Source organism: Candoia aspera, chromosome 6, assembly GCF_035149785.1.
Source record: "Candoia aspera isolate rCanAsp1 chromosome 6, rCanAsp1.hap2, whole genome shotgun sequence".
NCBI classification, from domain to species: Eukaryota; Metazoa; Chordata; class Lepidosauria; order Squamata; family Boidae; genus Candoia; species Candoia aspera.
Window position 1 is genome coordinate 63058644 of NC_086158.1, and position 16470 is coordinate 63075113.

The 16470-nt window shown below is 35.4% G+C and overlaps 1 protein-coding gene across 2 annotated transcripts in view; it reads right to left on the bottom strand.

Annotated features, from left to right (window-relative positions):
* Window positions 1-1513: 1513 nt before the first annotated feature.
* Window positions 1514-16470, bottom strand: part of CHST15 (carbohydrate sulfotransferase 15) — a 74326-nt gene continuing 59369 nt past the window's right edge. For both annotated transcript variants that reach the window (XM_063307306.1, XM_063307307.1), the window contains exons 2-8: window positions 14915-15955; window positions 13046-13385; window positions 9276-9422; window positions 6834-6990; window positions 4019-4175; window positions 3125-3272; window positions 1514-2182 (exon numbers count right to left, since the gene is read on the bottom strand). In XM_063307306.1, coding sequence (XP_063163376.1) covers window positions 1992-2182; window positions 3125-3272; window positions 4019-4175; window positions 6834-6990; window positions 9276-9422; window positions 13046-13385; window positions 14915-15454 — 1680 coding nt within the window. In that variant the 5' untranslated portion in view covers window positions 15455-15955 and the 3' untranslated portion in view covers window positions 1514-1991. The remainder of the gene's footprint in view (window positions 2183-3124; window positions 3273-4018; window positions 4176-6833; window positions 6991-9275; window positions 9423-13045; window positions 13386-14914; window positions 15956-16470) is intronic.

Here is a 16470-nt window from a genome sequence, read left to right on the forward strand (position 1 = left end):
TTTCTCCTGCCCCATCAAATCTGGTTCCATTCTGTTCAGGTTTTGGAGAATAACCCTGCTGATAGACAGACTGATGGACAGGGTCCCATGGTAGTTTCTTTAGTAGTTTCTTTTCCATATTCCACTGGACTAGGAAAAAATAAAAAAGGCAATAACAATAACACATTAAAAATGCCGTTTCTTCACGATATTAAAAATCTGCTGCCAAGGCCTCTTCCACATTCTACTTAATGGTAGTTGATATCTGGATATCAATACAAGGACATAATGAAGCACTTCTTTTTAAAATATGGCTAGAGATACAATTATCAGACTCAGTGAAGCAGTTATTTTTATGTTCTTTCTCTTTTTTCATTACTATTATTGTGCATTCCTGCTGCAGGGAGAACATAGGATTTCAGGTAATTAAATGGATCAAAAGTTAATCAGGAGCGACCATCTTAGCCAAAACATAGAATTAATTTGGTCAATATTTCTTGACTAAGTAAAATTTGACTTGTTAAATACATTTAACCCTTTTTGGATTTTTAATTAATTTACCTATTCCCTGAGAGACTAAATTGAGGACTGTTCAAACAAAACTCTCACTCTTTTCTGTAGTCCTTGAATTTGTACCATGTTAAATACAGATTGAAATAACATTTAAATAAAGCAACTGAAAGATATCATTTTATCACTTTCCTCACATGGAAATTCACACAAACATTGTATTCTATTTTATTGTAAATTGATCCAGTTTTCTTGTCTTAATCTGGTGATTTGTATAACCTCTTAGCCTTCTATTTGATTTAATCATTGAAAGTGGGCATTCTTGAGAAAATGACTTACGTTAACAGTAATATAATTGTGCCTTGAGCCAACTTAAACAAAACATTCCATTAAACAAGTTGCTTTATTACGTTTCAAGTTACATAAAGGTAAAGGTTTCCCTTGACATTAAGTCCAGTCGTGTCCGACTCTAGGGGGCGGTGCTCATCTCTGTTTCAAAGCTGAAGAGCCGGCGTTTGTCCGTAGACACTTCTGTGGTTATGTGGCCAGCATGACTACACAGAACGCTGTTACCTGCCTGCCGAAGCGGTACCTATTAATCTACTCACATTTGCATGTTTTCAAACTGCTAGGTTGGCAGGAGCTGGGACTAGCAATGGGAGCTCACCCCGTCACGCGGATTCGAACCGCCAACTTTCCGATCGGCAAGCTCAGCAGCTCAGCGGTTTAACCTGCAGCGCCACCACGTCCCTTTTCAAGTTACATACTTCTGGTAAATTTAATGGGCTTATTATGGGTGCAAAGGCTGCCTAAAGAAGACCATATTTACCTAGAGAGGAAACAATTTATTTACCTATGAAATGAGATGGTTGTCCTAGATATTGTGGGAGCATTATGGAGGCAGTTTTGTTGTTATTTTATTGTTGTCTAATATTCTGAGGGGAGGGGTTGGAGTTTTTTAATTTCAGGGTCATCCTCACTTAAAGTAAATATGGTGTGTCAAAGTAAAAATCAGACCACTGGGTTAAAATTAATTAACTTTTAATTGTTAAAAAGCCATTTTAAACAGTTTCCAAAGAATGCAAGTTATATTTTAAAAGTGAGAACGAATGTGCATCTTAGGTATCTAGTGCTAATTTCTGTATTGTAATGCAGTTATTTTAAAACCAGAGGATTTAAAATTGCTTTAACCAAACCTATCTGTACACTGTTCTTTTCTTGAGAAAAAAAATGGAAAAATCATTTTGTTCTTCTTTGGAAATTCAGTTCATATTCCAGCATTCCTCAATCGGGAGGTCCCATGCTGACTCAAGTTCTGGGGGTCACAGCCCTAACAACTTGAAGGACTCCAGTATGGAAAAGGATATTGTATAATAACAAGCAAGAGAAACATCAAGATGCAGACTTCACAACGTATAATTATTTACATCTGGAAAACAAAATTTTAAAAAATATATCTTTTTCTCTCCAAGCACTGCAGTGGTGGATCTGAAATGGTCAAATCAGGACTTTTTCCATAAAAAAGCTTCATCAGAAAGAACTTCGGCAAGTTTTTTGTTGAAAGGCTGATAGAAATCACGCAGAATTTCTTTTGTGACAGGCAACATAGGACCTAGATTCCGATCTTCAGGTCTTCTAGTGTTTGATGCAGGACTTTTAGTAATTAGAGCTTCTTGTTTTTCATTTAGAGCACCTATGATAAAATATATTTATAATCATATATAATTTTGCTTATTCATTTTCTTAAGCATTTCCAATATTCAATAAACAGGTAAGCCTTTGAACGCTACAGGTTGTGGCTTAAACAGAAAGCATAAATGACTTTTGCTTTTGTACATTGTTTGATGTAACACCCACATCTTTTCCCCTTAAACTAGGTAAAAAGAAAGGTGATGTTAAATATAGGCCAGCATTAAGTGATATGGCAAAGGCTGCAACCCAAAAAGAAATGAAGGCAGGATAAAAAAAAATGGGCAGAGCTAAACTAAAAGATAAAACTAAATATAATGTCATTTAAACATAATTAGAATCATTTAACAGTTAACGTGTTTCTTCTGTAACATTAAGCATTGCAATCCAGTGGCTCGGGAAGCTATTCAGGACAAATGAATGCATCTCTGACCTCAAAGTGAACTTTTATGAGAAAAACCCACATTGTCAGTCTAAACAATCCACAAAGAACTGATTCACAGAAGGTCATTTCTATTTAGACATCACTACTGTTTTACAGGTGGCTCTCTTAAATCTACCTAGAAATTCTCCTCTCAAAAAAATAAAAAGCCTGAAGTGGGTTGTAATGAAACAAAACTTAGTGTATCTATTAAGTTAAAGGAAATTGAAAAACTAAGTTAAGTAAACCTGGTAGCACTCCTCAGTTCAAAGTAACAGCCAGAATGCATGAAATTGACTAGTGGATAGCAAATGAACTGATTAAAATATTATATTTAAAGCTCAGAGCTGTAGAAATATGCCAGCTTACAATTCCTTCCCATGATGAATGTCTTTGGTGCCAACTCTATCTACTGCTGTGCTGAAGACAGATAGCATAGGGGAAAGGAATATGGGTGACAAGCCTTAGAAAATATAAGACAATCACAATAAACCAATGGTGAATATGCTTAACTAAAATTCCTACCTAAATCAAGAAACTGGAACACTATGTGCATAGTTAATTTAACATTGGATGCATGATCCTCCAACCGGAGAACTAATATTTGATCTTTATTAAAAACGGTCAGCCAGTCAAGGAGGAAAACAACATACAGGCCAACCTGAAGTCTTACCTAAGAGAGAGGGGGAGAGAGAGAGAGAGAGAGAGAGAGAAAGCTGTAGTAAATTCTTCCAGATACACTTATAATTCACATGGTATGGCAGCTGGAACCAGGTAGAGAGGGTTCTGGGAGGGAAATGCAAAGGGAAATGAAATGGTTGATTGGGAAGGGGTGGACAAGAATACAGCAGTGGGTAAATTGGCAGGTGTGTGTGGAAAAGGATCAGTTTGGGGCATCGGGACAAACAACAGGGAAACATATGCATTTATGTTAATATATAATTTTCCAAAAAAGTGTATTTGTTTAATTTATAGAGCTATACAAAAATGAGATTAAAACTATTTACGGTGCATGCAAACTGACATAGAACAGATTAATCTCTCTCTATTTTAGATGGGATCCCAAGACCCTTCCCTCCCTCACTCTACTGGTGTCGTTTTTTTTATGCCCAACTTTTTGAGGGGACATAAAAAAGGGAAAGAAATTAATAGCACTCAAATTAAATCAACATTTCATTTTCATAAAATGTATATCCTTAGAAACTATCCTCAACTTAGACAACCAGACGGAGAAAAGATATCTAACCTAGCATCCCTGTGTGCAGTTATTTTTATTTATTTTTTTACAAAAAATAAAGAACAATCATATGCATTCTCAGTTACTGGATTTTATAAAGTACTTGGTTCTTATTTATTCTGACACTGTGGTAGTACTTGGCTTCAGAGTAGTTAATCAAATTTGAAATGAAATGTACATACTGGCATGGCATTATTAAGTGTGTTGTTGTATACACAGGCTCTCAAAGAGTAATCTGTCAAGCAATTCTCGAAGAGCTGCAATGACTCAGTCACTTTTTCATGGAAGTCTTCTACAGATTTATTAGCACTTGCAAAGTAGAGATAATCAGAATATAATCTATGAATAAAAAAATATATAAACAATTGGACTGTAATTATAAGGCATGCCATCAAGTTAACAGAAATAATAAATCCACAGCTATTGTCTAGGGAAGAAACAAAGGATATTATTTATATCATAAATTTTGTTTGTCGCAGTAGAATGTTGTTGGCTCAGATGTCCTAAGGAAAGAGCTTCTTTCAGATTTACTGACGATTTGAGAGTATCAGGCAATCCTTATTCCAGACAAAACGAACACAAATTGTCAAGATGCTCCAAGTTGCCCAAGAACCTAACAATAGTGAAATTTATTTTCCAAACTCCAGATCAAATCTTTATTATGGTCATAGAATTCCAAACACCTTCCCATCATATCATTATTCCTACCATAGCTTTCTTTGTGGCAGATGAATAAAAAATCATAGAAAACTCTGCAAGATCTAATTATTATATTGCTGCTGTGTAATAAACACTACTAGTCCTACTCAGTCTCTTTGTTACCTTATCATTCTTATCTAATGATCTACGTAACACTGGAAGTACCCAGTTCTTGTTCCTATATTGCTTCCTTTTCAAAGGAACTGTACAGAAATTTCTTGTATAGTTCCTTTGAAAAGGTACAGCTCCACCTTCAAACCAAATCAATTAACCTAGTGATGACTCATTCATATTATTTTCATTTACCACTTCCTTCAATTCTCCCTAGCTGGATAATTTTGCAAATAATTTAGGAAGCCACGTTTCCTCCAGTGGCATGGAACTGAGTAGGCATGTTCATATGATATGGTTCACTGAATCATAAAGGAGTTATTGTGCCATACAAACAGGCAAACCAAAACCCTAAATCACAGGATGGTATTTTTAGTCTGAAACTACCCTCGGCTAAAGAAACTCCAGTTGTAGCATCTCTGTCCATTCTGAAAGACAGATGAAAATCTAGAGAGAATCCTTTAAACAGCACTCCATCTTTGACTACTGAAATTTCACACATATCCCTGGGCCCATGGGATTAAAAGAGGGCAGAAAGAGGTGGATAATCCAATTCTCCCTTAAATTGCACCAATTCCAATCATATCATCTGATTTTCAAATTATTTTTCATTCACTCAGTTATCCTAGATCAGATGCTGTATGTGGATTCACCTATGTGAATTTACTGTGGGCAAGAATGAGTCATGTGAACACCCCATAATGGCTGGTATAACATTTCTCCTCCTTATACAAAATGTTGGATTCAAACTATTCCAATAAGAGATTTATCTGCAGACTACTTATTTACCTGGAAGTTACTAGCATAGCACTTGCATAAAAAATAATTAATTTTACAGCTATGACTATAAACTTTAAAAAAGCAATCATTTAATGTTGGAATTCTATCTGTGACAGCTTTCATTAAATGGAGCTTAATATTTAGAACTACTTGTTAAAGTGTATTTCTGGTAGCCATTTATTTTTCAGATGTTGTACAGAGGGGTTGTCATGTTCACTGTTTCAATGTGCCTGGTACATCGTAACACTTCACATGTCATTTGCTAACCACGTATTTGATTTGTAACACTTCACGTGTCAGTTGTTAATTGCGTGGTTGATTTGCAGGAAAGGGAGGCTGCCTTAGCCTGGACTGTTATCTCTTGGTTGAGGGAATGGAATGTGTTTGGGTTTTCTCACATGCTCAGGGTTGCTTTCCCAGGACTGGTGAAGACAGTTACTGGCACCTGGGGGTGGTGGTGGTTAGAACGGCCGGGTGGGGGGAGGTCTTACGTTTTGAGCCGAGGGTTCTTAATTTGTATTTGGCGCGCTTTTGCTCATTCTCAGCTTTCTCTGTACTTGCATACTAATCCTTCAATAAACCAGATTTCCTAGAGCCCACTTGTGAGTCTGGCTTTGTTAGGTTAGGCAACCATTACAGGGGTTAAGTCATCCAGGAGTTGAACAAGTGGCTTATTTATTCATATGCTGTGTATAGCAGATTAGAATATCTATAAGTCTACACATTCTAATTACAACTGAAAGGACTGCTTGTGGCCATAATGATGGCAAACAAAGAATTACATTAAATATGACACTCCCAACTTTTAAAAGAGATCTAGAAAAAGTAAGTATGCAATGCCTAAGACAAGTAATATTAGTGCAAATGAATAACTAACATCATCTTCTTCATTTAGGTGCAGAGACATTTGTAGGGAAGATTTTTAAAAAGTCCAGATGGCTGCCACAAGTACAGAATTGAAACCAGACCACTTCTTTTTACATGTAATGTACATGTGATGTACATAAATGGGCAGAGCATCAATTGCAGCCACCATATATTAACATATATACAGGGCATGAATCTGGTGCAATATTAGATGGAAAACTTCATATATATGGTGAAGGTCAAAATACTAACAATAAGGCAAAATCTCTGAAAAGAAATCAATATATCCAAGACAAACAGTGCATGGGCCTGGTAACATAATTCCTCATCACCACACCCACACCCACCCGCACAGTGTATCTGAGCACAGTTGAATCATAATATTCCTCTTATCAGATCAGGAGACCTGACGCTTATTTGAAAATGGCACCCTCTCTGACTATACCCTCTTTAAATAGTTCTCAGTGCAATGAACTATTAATTAAAATAATATGAAAAAAACAGAAAATATTTGAAATCTTAGAAATATTGGATGCTCACCTTTCAACAGGATCTCTAAGCATAACAATGAGCTTTGCATTTGGCTGGAAGGCATGAATAAAGTCCGGTATTAAGAATGGAGGTTCCCCCTCTGTAGTGTTGTCATAAAAGAAAATCCAAGCATTATTGTCCCACATTGTTGAAGCACTTGCCTCCCCTGGAAATGAGAAAATTTATAGATGGTTATCTTTAACTTTACAGAAATAAATAGAGATCTGCTATAAACCAGATTTCCCCAATCTGCCATTATCCACATGCATTGTACATCAACTTCTATCACAGAAACTTGAGATGGGAGCTAAAAGTCAACACGTAGAAGGCAACAGGTCCAGGAAACTTTTTATGAAGGCTATGAGTAGGGCGTCTAAAAAAATACACTAGGTAACATTAAGGCTTTGGTGCCTATGGTATTTTTTTGATGTGGATGAACAACATATTCCATTTCCTTTTACATAAAAAACACCCTGAAATATTGAGTTTACTTTCTTTGGATGTTGTTAAATTTATATTTCACTACATTTGAATCCCAATGACTAGGTATACTTCGAAGATGTCCATATTTCAAAGAACATTTATTCAAATGAATAATGAAACCCAATGTATGAAGTGATGTATGGATGCAGAAAAGGGATGATTGGCAGAGACAGGTATCAAGTAAAATGGTAAACTAGATTTAGCAGTTTTCATTCCCTCTCTCAAGCGTTCAATTTCCTTGGATTACTCTTTCTTATTTTCTGCACTCTGCATAACACTGCTTATCCTGAAAAAGAATAGCATGAGTATTGGCATGTATGTGCTCGTTGTACTATTCCTGTAAATTCCAATGAACGCTGTATGCCATGCTCTCTACTTGCTATGTTCTCAAATTCTTAGGACACACAGTATCAATAAACATTTTTCTGGAACATGTCAATTTTGCAAACGTATTGATGAGGAGTTACATTCAGACCCTATAGGTAGTTAAGGCGACTAAGGTTGTATGAATGGATGAAATAAAATTTACCATTCTACCGGTCCAATCTTTTTACAGAATTTGCGCTACTGGAATATAGACTATAGTAGGTCCACTACAGAGCAGATATGGTGGCACATACAGTATGTCTTCATTTATTGTGTCCCTTTAATTAGCATAATGCCAAATACTGTATGTAGATTCCCATTGTTTATTTAGTCATAATTTATGTTTGGCAGTCAGCTCTGTAAAACTTATTAACTATCAAAACCACGGTAATACTAGTTGCCATAACTTTTTGATTCCCTAGCAAGTCAAAAGTAAATTTCCTACCACTTTTAGAATCTGACCCACCATGGGCTTGAATTAATGTTTGTGAAAAGGAATCCATATTCAACATAAGGTAAATTAACCACTGCTACACTTATATATCAAGTCACAACTGCACAGTAAAAAAAAATACATTTTTTTTCATAGAAGCTAAAAGTATATAACATATGATTAAACTACTTATTTTAATTATAGAATAGTTCTAGAATGCCCCTATAAAATCCATTATAAAACATTCTGGTGAATTATCATTATAATGTTCATAAATTACGAAATCCTGTCTAGAATGCCTGGAGCTTTGTGTCTTGTGCAGCATTGAGGAAACAGCCATTGTTTCATCAAGCAATTTAATTATAACTCAGTAATCATTCCGTTCAGAGACATTTTTGAATGGAAAATCACACTGCCTGTTAAAGTTAGAGGAATGTTTACAGCTTTAATTATATAAAGTTTAATAATGTTGTTCCCTAAGTGACCCTCTGATTTTCATATATCCTATAGATTATGAAATAAATTATATTTTAACAAGTTAATGAAAAGTTTAATATAGTAAGCATGCTGATGAAGAGCTGAAGTAAACATTTTTTAGAAAAACTCAAGTCCATGAAACTGCAGCAAAGGCCAATTGCTTCATAATAATGTTCATAGTTAATCTGAATCAATATTTTTATGTAGAAGGTAACTCTAATGTTAATACAGATTGTAGTTATGCCTACTCTTGTCCTTGAGACAAAAACCCTAGAAAGAGCATCTAACAGTTGCTTATAAGAGCCACAAAATAGTTGTCCCGCATCAGTGCAGCTAGGCTTAACTGCTTTTCAGTTAGGAAATCAAGACACATTAGACCATGTCAGAAGCATTTACATTAGGATAGGTTAAGGCCTCCATTCCTCTTTGCTAACAGAACTTGTTCAAATAAAATGCTACCACCCCATTTTCTTATCTAGTATGTAGCTCAGATATATATATTGCTAAGACGTAAAGAATATGTGTGAATTCCCATTTCAACACCAGTAACCATAAATCATACCAAGTTTAGCACTGTGAATACAGATTTTATAAATCAGCCTTTGCCAATGTGATGTTCTTCAAATGTGAGATCTAAAACATCTAGATGACACCAGATTGGGAAATCCCATCTTAAGCATCAGTTTCTGTACCAATAATGATGTTGCTCCTCTTTTCATTGTTTTTCTCAGAATCTCTCTGCAGCACATTTTGAATCTGATGGGCAGCCAAATCAAACAGATCTAGGTAATCATTCACAGGGTAACGATCATGAAATCCATCTCTCAAACGAATTATCCCTGAAAACAAAAAACACAGAGAAGTAATTTTTAAAATCAGCAATTTTATAATAGAGAGTTACAATGATCTGCCTTTTGGGGACAAGAGAAGACATTGGCCAAAGAACACAAAAATAGGATGTTCATTTGGGGCTAACTGAAAGATTGCATTAAAATGCAATCCTAATTTCTGAGTAGAAGTGTGGGGATTGTTTAAAAATAATTTTAAAAAATGGAACCTGAAGTTACTTTTGTCCTCTCCACCTTTCCCACCCATTTTTGTAATGTCATATTTTTAAATGTAACCCTGAGGGTAACAATAAGCCACTATGAAAGCCTTTTTGGCAGGATTAAACACTTTCAATCAATAATACATTAAATTTAGTTTATTCATTTTTGAAATGCATATAGTATAAATGATGTAAATTTCATGTTTTTGAGCACATAATTCATAGGAAAAGCTTTATGGGTGCTGTTTAACTAGAAACCTACCAGTATGTTAAGATTTTTACCTTTACTACTTATGGGATAAATCTCCTAGATATTACGCAAAATGTATCTTATTAACAGGAATGCAAAACCTCTTAAAGGAGTAGAATAGAGATTATATTATAAAAGCAATCCAGTAAGCCAGAGGCAGATTGTATGAAAGATTTGATAAAATACTGTATAATATTAGTAAAATCCAATAAAAAGACATTCTTTCTCAGGATGATTGTTTTATTAGGCAGGATGTGTAAGAAAGTCATGAACAACAAAAAATAACTCCTATCTGAAGGAGGTCCAGATGAATCAGTACAAATCAATGAATACAGAATTATAAATAGAGAACAAAGAAATAAAAACTTCTGAGGAAAAAGCAAGGGAATCCATCCAAGAGAAATCTTTAGAAGATCCAGGAAGCCCAGTGAATTTTGGCTAAAAGTGGATTATTTATCTGAAGTGGTCAAGCCTTAATCATGTCCAGGTGCTATGTTATACAGACATCACAAGAACTGGCTGGTTGGAAATCAAATCTGGACAGCTCTGTATAGCATGGACTGTATTATGCAGTCACCTGCACAATAGGCTTGAATGCTTCTGTATCTGGGTTATTTGTGTTGTCTGACTTCTCCCTGTCACTTTCCTTTTGACTGCTTAGATAATTCAGACAATTAAAGTTTTGGTGTTTAAGGTGTAGAGATGCCATGGTCTTGTCTACAGCAAATAAAGTCATTAATACACCATTTTTTATTACTTTTATTACTTTTTAAGTAATAAAAAGTCAGAGAATGTTGTGGAATTTAATTACTTAGATATAGAAATATGAAAACCAGCCTGCCTTCTCCAGAAGTTGCAATTCTGCATAAGAAATTAATGTGGTCTAAAAAAAAGGACTTAACATGACTCTAAAGAACATCTGATAATTCCTATATGCAGAAATATAGAAATGCAAATGAAGATCCTGAATTTTTTACCAGATGTTATGAAGCTTCCTAAACTAAGAAGATACTATGCTATTAAAGCACTCTATGTTCTAAGATAAAAACTTAGTTGATCAACAACTAATCAACAAAAGATTATAAGAAATGACTTACTGGGTAAAACCAAAGGCATCTTAAACCTTACATCCTTCTCCTCACAGTGGCTAACAACTGTCGGGCATGATAATTGCCTCACCTCCTTCAGGCAAAATACAGTTATTTTCTAAATTTCCAACCACTTAGCTTCAGAAGTCTAGCACCGTTAGGGGAAAAAGTACATTTACTTCCTTCACACCATATACTATATTTTTATCTACTTCTATCATATCCCTCTCATTTTTTTAAAATTTGAAAGTCTTTCCATTTAGGGATCAACTCAACTCCATAATTATTTTGATTGCCTTTTTTAGTTCTGAGATATCCCTTTTGAAATGTGTGGATTACAACTGTATTTCCAAGGATGACATTGTGATAGAGTAGTGGTTATGCAAAGTTAGGAAGTAACTTCTATGATCACTTGCATTAAACCACATTTGCCACTGCATTGCCTACAGTATGTTCACCTATTTGGAAAGATTTCCTCAGAGAAACCTTAATCCCATTTTTGTTTTTACTACTTTGAATAATTGGGCCATTAGCAAATTTGGCCATCTCACTGTTCAGTGCTAATGCCAAGTCATTTATTTCAATATCTAGAGAGCTAAAAGAGCTGTTTACTCACTTGTGCTAGAAGACAATTGACAAGACCTGAAATAAAATCCCCACTCAACCATGAAGCTTATTTGTTGACCTTGGAGCAGTCATTATCTTGCAGCTTAACCTACCCCACAGCACTGTTGCATGTATAAAATCAAAGAGAATCCCAATATATGTTAGTGTGAGCTCCTTAGAGCACTGAAAGGTATAAATGTAATTAAAACTCTATGTAAGAACTGACACTATTAATCCCAATCTTGACCCAACTCATGCACAATGTCATGGGCACTGATGGTGAGCAGGAGGGGGCCCCTATCCAGGGGGGAAAATCCATGCGCAGTAGAGAGAATTTGAGCTGTCATTCAAAGAGACACAGAACAGACCCGCCTTGACTTTTGGGGTTTATCTGTATGGGTTTTCTCATGCTTCTTCAGTTTGTTAGGATTTTCTGTCTAACGTAACAGTAATAAAACACTAGAGACTTATTCCTCGTCTCAGCGTGGTTCCTGACTGTTAGGACACACAATTGGAATATGCAGAATTCAGGTTTATTGAGAACAAGTGTACAGAACAGGAAAAAAGCTGCAGTTAAAAGATTCCCACCTAAACTCACTCATTAAAACTTTCCAGCACCCCACTACCCCCTCCTATCTCTTTCTCACCCAGCCTCTAACGGTCAGCCATACCAGCTGCAGATATCTCTGGCAAGATGACCTTGACTGTCCCCTTCCAGCCCAAACAACAGAGTTTCACACTCCTTGCAATTCCCTCTCCCATCCTTTTCTTGACATGTGTTGACTCATCATGGCAGATGAACACAATCAGATGATTCAGCAATCATTTGATTGTGGAGTTTGACACTCTGGAGTACAATGCACATCAGTTATTCATCATCAGTTTTTGAAAGGGTGTTGCCTGGAAGAATAACAAGGACTGAATTTCTATATCAACCCCTCCCCTAAACTGGAGCAACTGTCTGAAATAACAATCACCAAATAAACATTAAGTGCTATCCATTTTAACTTCTTTTAGGTAGCTTCTGCCAATTTTCAGTTGACAGTTCTTCTGACTGTTTTAAATGATATTTTAAGATGTTTTATTAAACTACTCTGTACACAACTTGTTTAGCTAAAAATCATTCCAAGCTTTAATAAACTAAGACAAGACTGCTGCTTACATCAACACATTTTGCACTGGGCAAATAATTCAAGGTAATCATATTGTTGGTGCCATACACTTATCCATAAAAATGCCAACTGGTAGGATTTTCCATACGTAACTGCTAGCTTAGGTTTGCCATGTGAAATAAAATAAGGCAACTTGGAACAGATTCAGATAATAAAGCCAGATGCATTTTTCCTGCATCATTTATTGCTTCCTGGGAGCTGAAAAACTTCAAAATTACTGAACACTGCTTCCTAAGGATGGTTAAACATTCATTTGAGCTAATACAACTCGAAAGTACCGAACGGCATGTTTACTCACCAAAACGTTTTCTGGTCCACCAATGAGGCTCTTTAATTGCTGAAAATTTCACATCAGGATGTAATCTGAGCCTATCATAAAGATCTGTTGTTCCACATTTTGGTTGGCCAATGATATAAAAATAAGGAAGACAGCGCAGCCGGTAGTATTTGTCATCATAATGATACAAATGATTCCAAAATACCTTTCTAAGATAGTCAAATATTGTACGAAAACGTTTGGAATACAAGGCATAGGAGTTTGTAGCATAAGGATTTCTAGTATTGTTTCCTTTGTATGCTTCATACCAGCAAGGATTCTTGCTGTTTGGGAGAAACTTGTTAGGAATTACTGAGAACATCTGCAATAGACAAAATAAACATTTTCATTAAAGCATTGTGGCAATATTTCTTGTTATAATAGTTCTATTGTTTGCATATTCTACTAGTTTAATGTTTAGCTGCCCTAGAGTACAGAATGTCAGCTTAACCGGGTAGATCAGGACACAAGACCAGATAAGCTAATTCTACTTTATTGTAAAGCTACATTAACAGAATCTTGCAAGTCTGAAAGTACAATTCTCCCACCATCTCCTTTACAGCCTAAGAAACTAGGGAGAGTCCCTTCTGAGCCTCTTGTCCTGCCCACTATCCAGCTGTGGGCTATGCTATCTCTTATCTGACCATTCCCTAGGCAGCATTTCTTCATCCCGTCTCCCAAGTTCTTTCCCGCATACCATTAAACAGAAATACAGGACCAAGAGGACACAGAGGTGGATATGGAGAAGAATATATTTTAGCCAGCTTTTAAAATCAGGAAGGATTAATATAATTATCTAGTATGAATCACCCATTATACACTCTCCCATATAAAAACTCAATTTTAGTCATTATTAATACCTATGACATATTGAATTTCATTCATCTATATAAGTTATAAAGTTTTTCCAGAAGGAATATCCAGAGAAAAAAGACATTACTTTTGCATGACAGACATTTTAATGGAGTCATACAAGTTTTCCAAAACTGGTCTTCTACAGATGTGTTGTACTTCAACTTCCAGAATTCCTTTCCTTGGTGAAAGTTGAGCTACACAACTGCAACTCTAACCAGCTTCCACATACTCAGTGCATCCAACCCCAACCACTCTCCACACGTCCTAGCATCTAAAACTTCCTCTTGACAATTCACTACATAAGCAGCTCTGCATTCACTTATTTCACTGTCTACATAGTAGCAGCCATCTCTTTATCTCCTTGATCTCCTCTTATAATTTAATACGCTCCATGCCTATTAAATTATAAGTAAAAGTGTGGTGATAAATACTTGGGATTTATACCTCAATAACTTTTATACATAACTGGAAGAATCAAAAGTAATTATCTTTCAAAGTTAGATATTTATAGTATAGATTATTAGTTATTTTATTAGATCATGTAATTATATATTTCCTACTTCTTGCCCCTGCCATATAGATAAACTCTCTTGGCACTAATGCATATATCTGTGCAACCCCAAACATTATTATAAGGCAGCACTCATGCCTAGCTATCCAACTGGGGTAATTCTCAGCCTCCTATATTTCCCAGTGATGCAGAAGATAAAATAAGGGACTTTTCAAGGCTGCAATATATGTGTTTTAGCCTGCCTCTAGCTGACATATTAATACAACAAGCCAATGGAAGTACTCCACAGCATCTTCTTACTTGCACTATCTAGTGGAAAATATCTGAGGAACATATAAAAAAAGATGTGCTTATATGTCTGTTAAGATAAATATCTTTAATCAGATAGCATATTTATTTAAAATAGCATCACCAGATCAAAGTAAGAAAATATTCCAATACAACGAACTTTTTAACAATACAAAATAGCCTTCTCTTATACCTACATGCATCTCTTGTTTCTTCAGATCTTCCAGGTCAGGAGGATGCCTTGTTACGAACTCAATGTGTGAAGCAATAGTGTCAATAATTACTTTAATACTGGGATAATCCTTTGCATAAGAAATATTCATTTTAGATTTTTGGTAATGTTCTTTCATATCACAGAAGTTGCCATTGTCCATTAAATTTGAATTGCTGGTAAAATCTCCATAATGGAGTGTTGGCTGCATGAGCAAGAGACCATTTTTAGTTCCAGTCAGAATATAAGATGCCATCACTAACGTCATTATTAATAATCCAAAGATTAAGCTGCATAGCTTCCCTTTCTTCAAACAAAACAGGCCAGCCCAGCTATCACCATGATCAGTCCTCACTTCCAAAACTGCAAGTAAGTTCATCTGTTTGCTGTCCACAAACAGAACTTGATTTTCTCCTCTGCATAGAGGGCACTTTTGGATATTGTGACTTGGGCCCCGGCACTTGGAACACTGTTTATGCAAGTCATTTGATAATAATGCTATGCAACAGTGAATGCAATGCCTCATATTAGTACCATTAAAGTATTGGAGTAACAATCCATTTACAGTAGTCAGGCAGGAAGTTCAAGTAGACGAAAGTCATTTTCTACAAACAATAAAAAACCCTTGTGCAATAATTTTTCTAAAAAAAATCAAGCTAAACAAAATATGTAACTGTTCTTGAAACAAATAGAGGCATACTACACGGAACTTTGACATAGAAAATTTGGATGAATGTGGAGGGCAAGCAGATAAGATTTTAAAAAAAAACACCATAAAGGACTAGTTTAGGTTTTCCCCAGTGAACAAAATGAGAACGGGATTTCACCGTACAGAAGGAAAAGACACAAAAACGAAATTGAGTTCATTGTCCCTCGATTTCATCAAAAGTTAACACATTCAGTTATGTGGAAAAGAATAATATTTTTAAGTTTGGAAAAAGTCGTTTAAAATTTATATTCAAAGATGGCTGCAGTTTTGGAGAGCTTCATCTTTGTAACAACACTTTGGAATGTTGTGTTACATGACCTAAAAGAAAACAGAAATAACGTGAATATCCAGAAGTAAATATCCAGAATAATCTATCCAGAAGTTAATCAAAGTATCAGTTACTTTACTAAACAATGAATTTTCAGTAAATGAAAAATTAATGCAGTTTGTAAACCTTTTTAAAACTGAGTTATAATAGTTTTGGAGGTGACTCGACTTTTGTATGCTGCCTAAGCCAAATGTTTTGTATTTTATGATGCAAGATTTTGATACTAGGATCAAAGGAGCCATGGGGTCTTCATGCTTGTATGACCAAGAGCAGTGAAATGCTTAGGTAAAACCTCTATCTGCTGTTCAGATTGCATTATTCTGATTCTTAACAACTGAAAGATCGTTTGTAAAACTTGTCCCAGAGGAAATCAAACAAAATTCAAAATGGTTCTGACAATTTAAACCAACTGTGTTTTAAAAAGCACACACAAAATTTGGCAAAAATAACTGAAAGCACTGCATGTAAATAAGATTTGTTTGGCACTGAAAATGCTTTTATACAT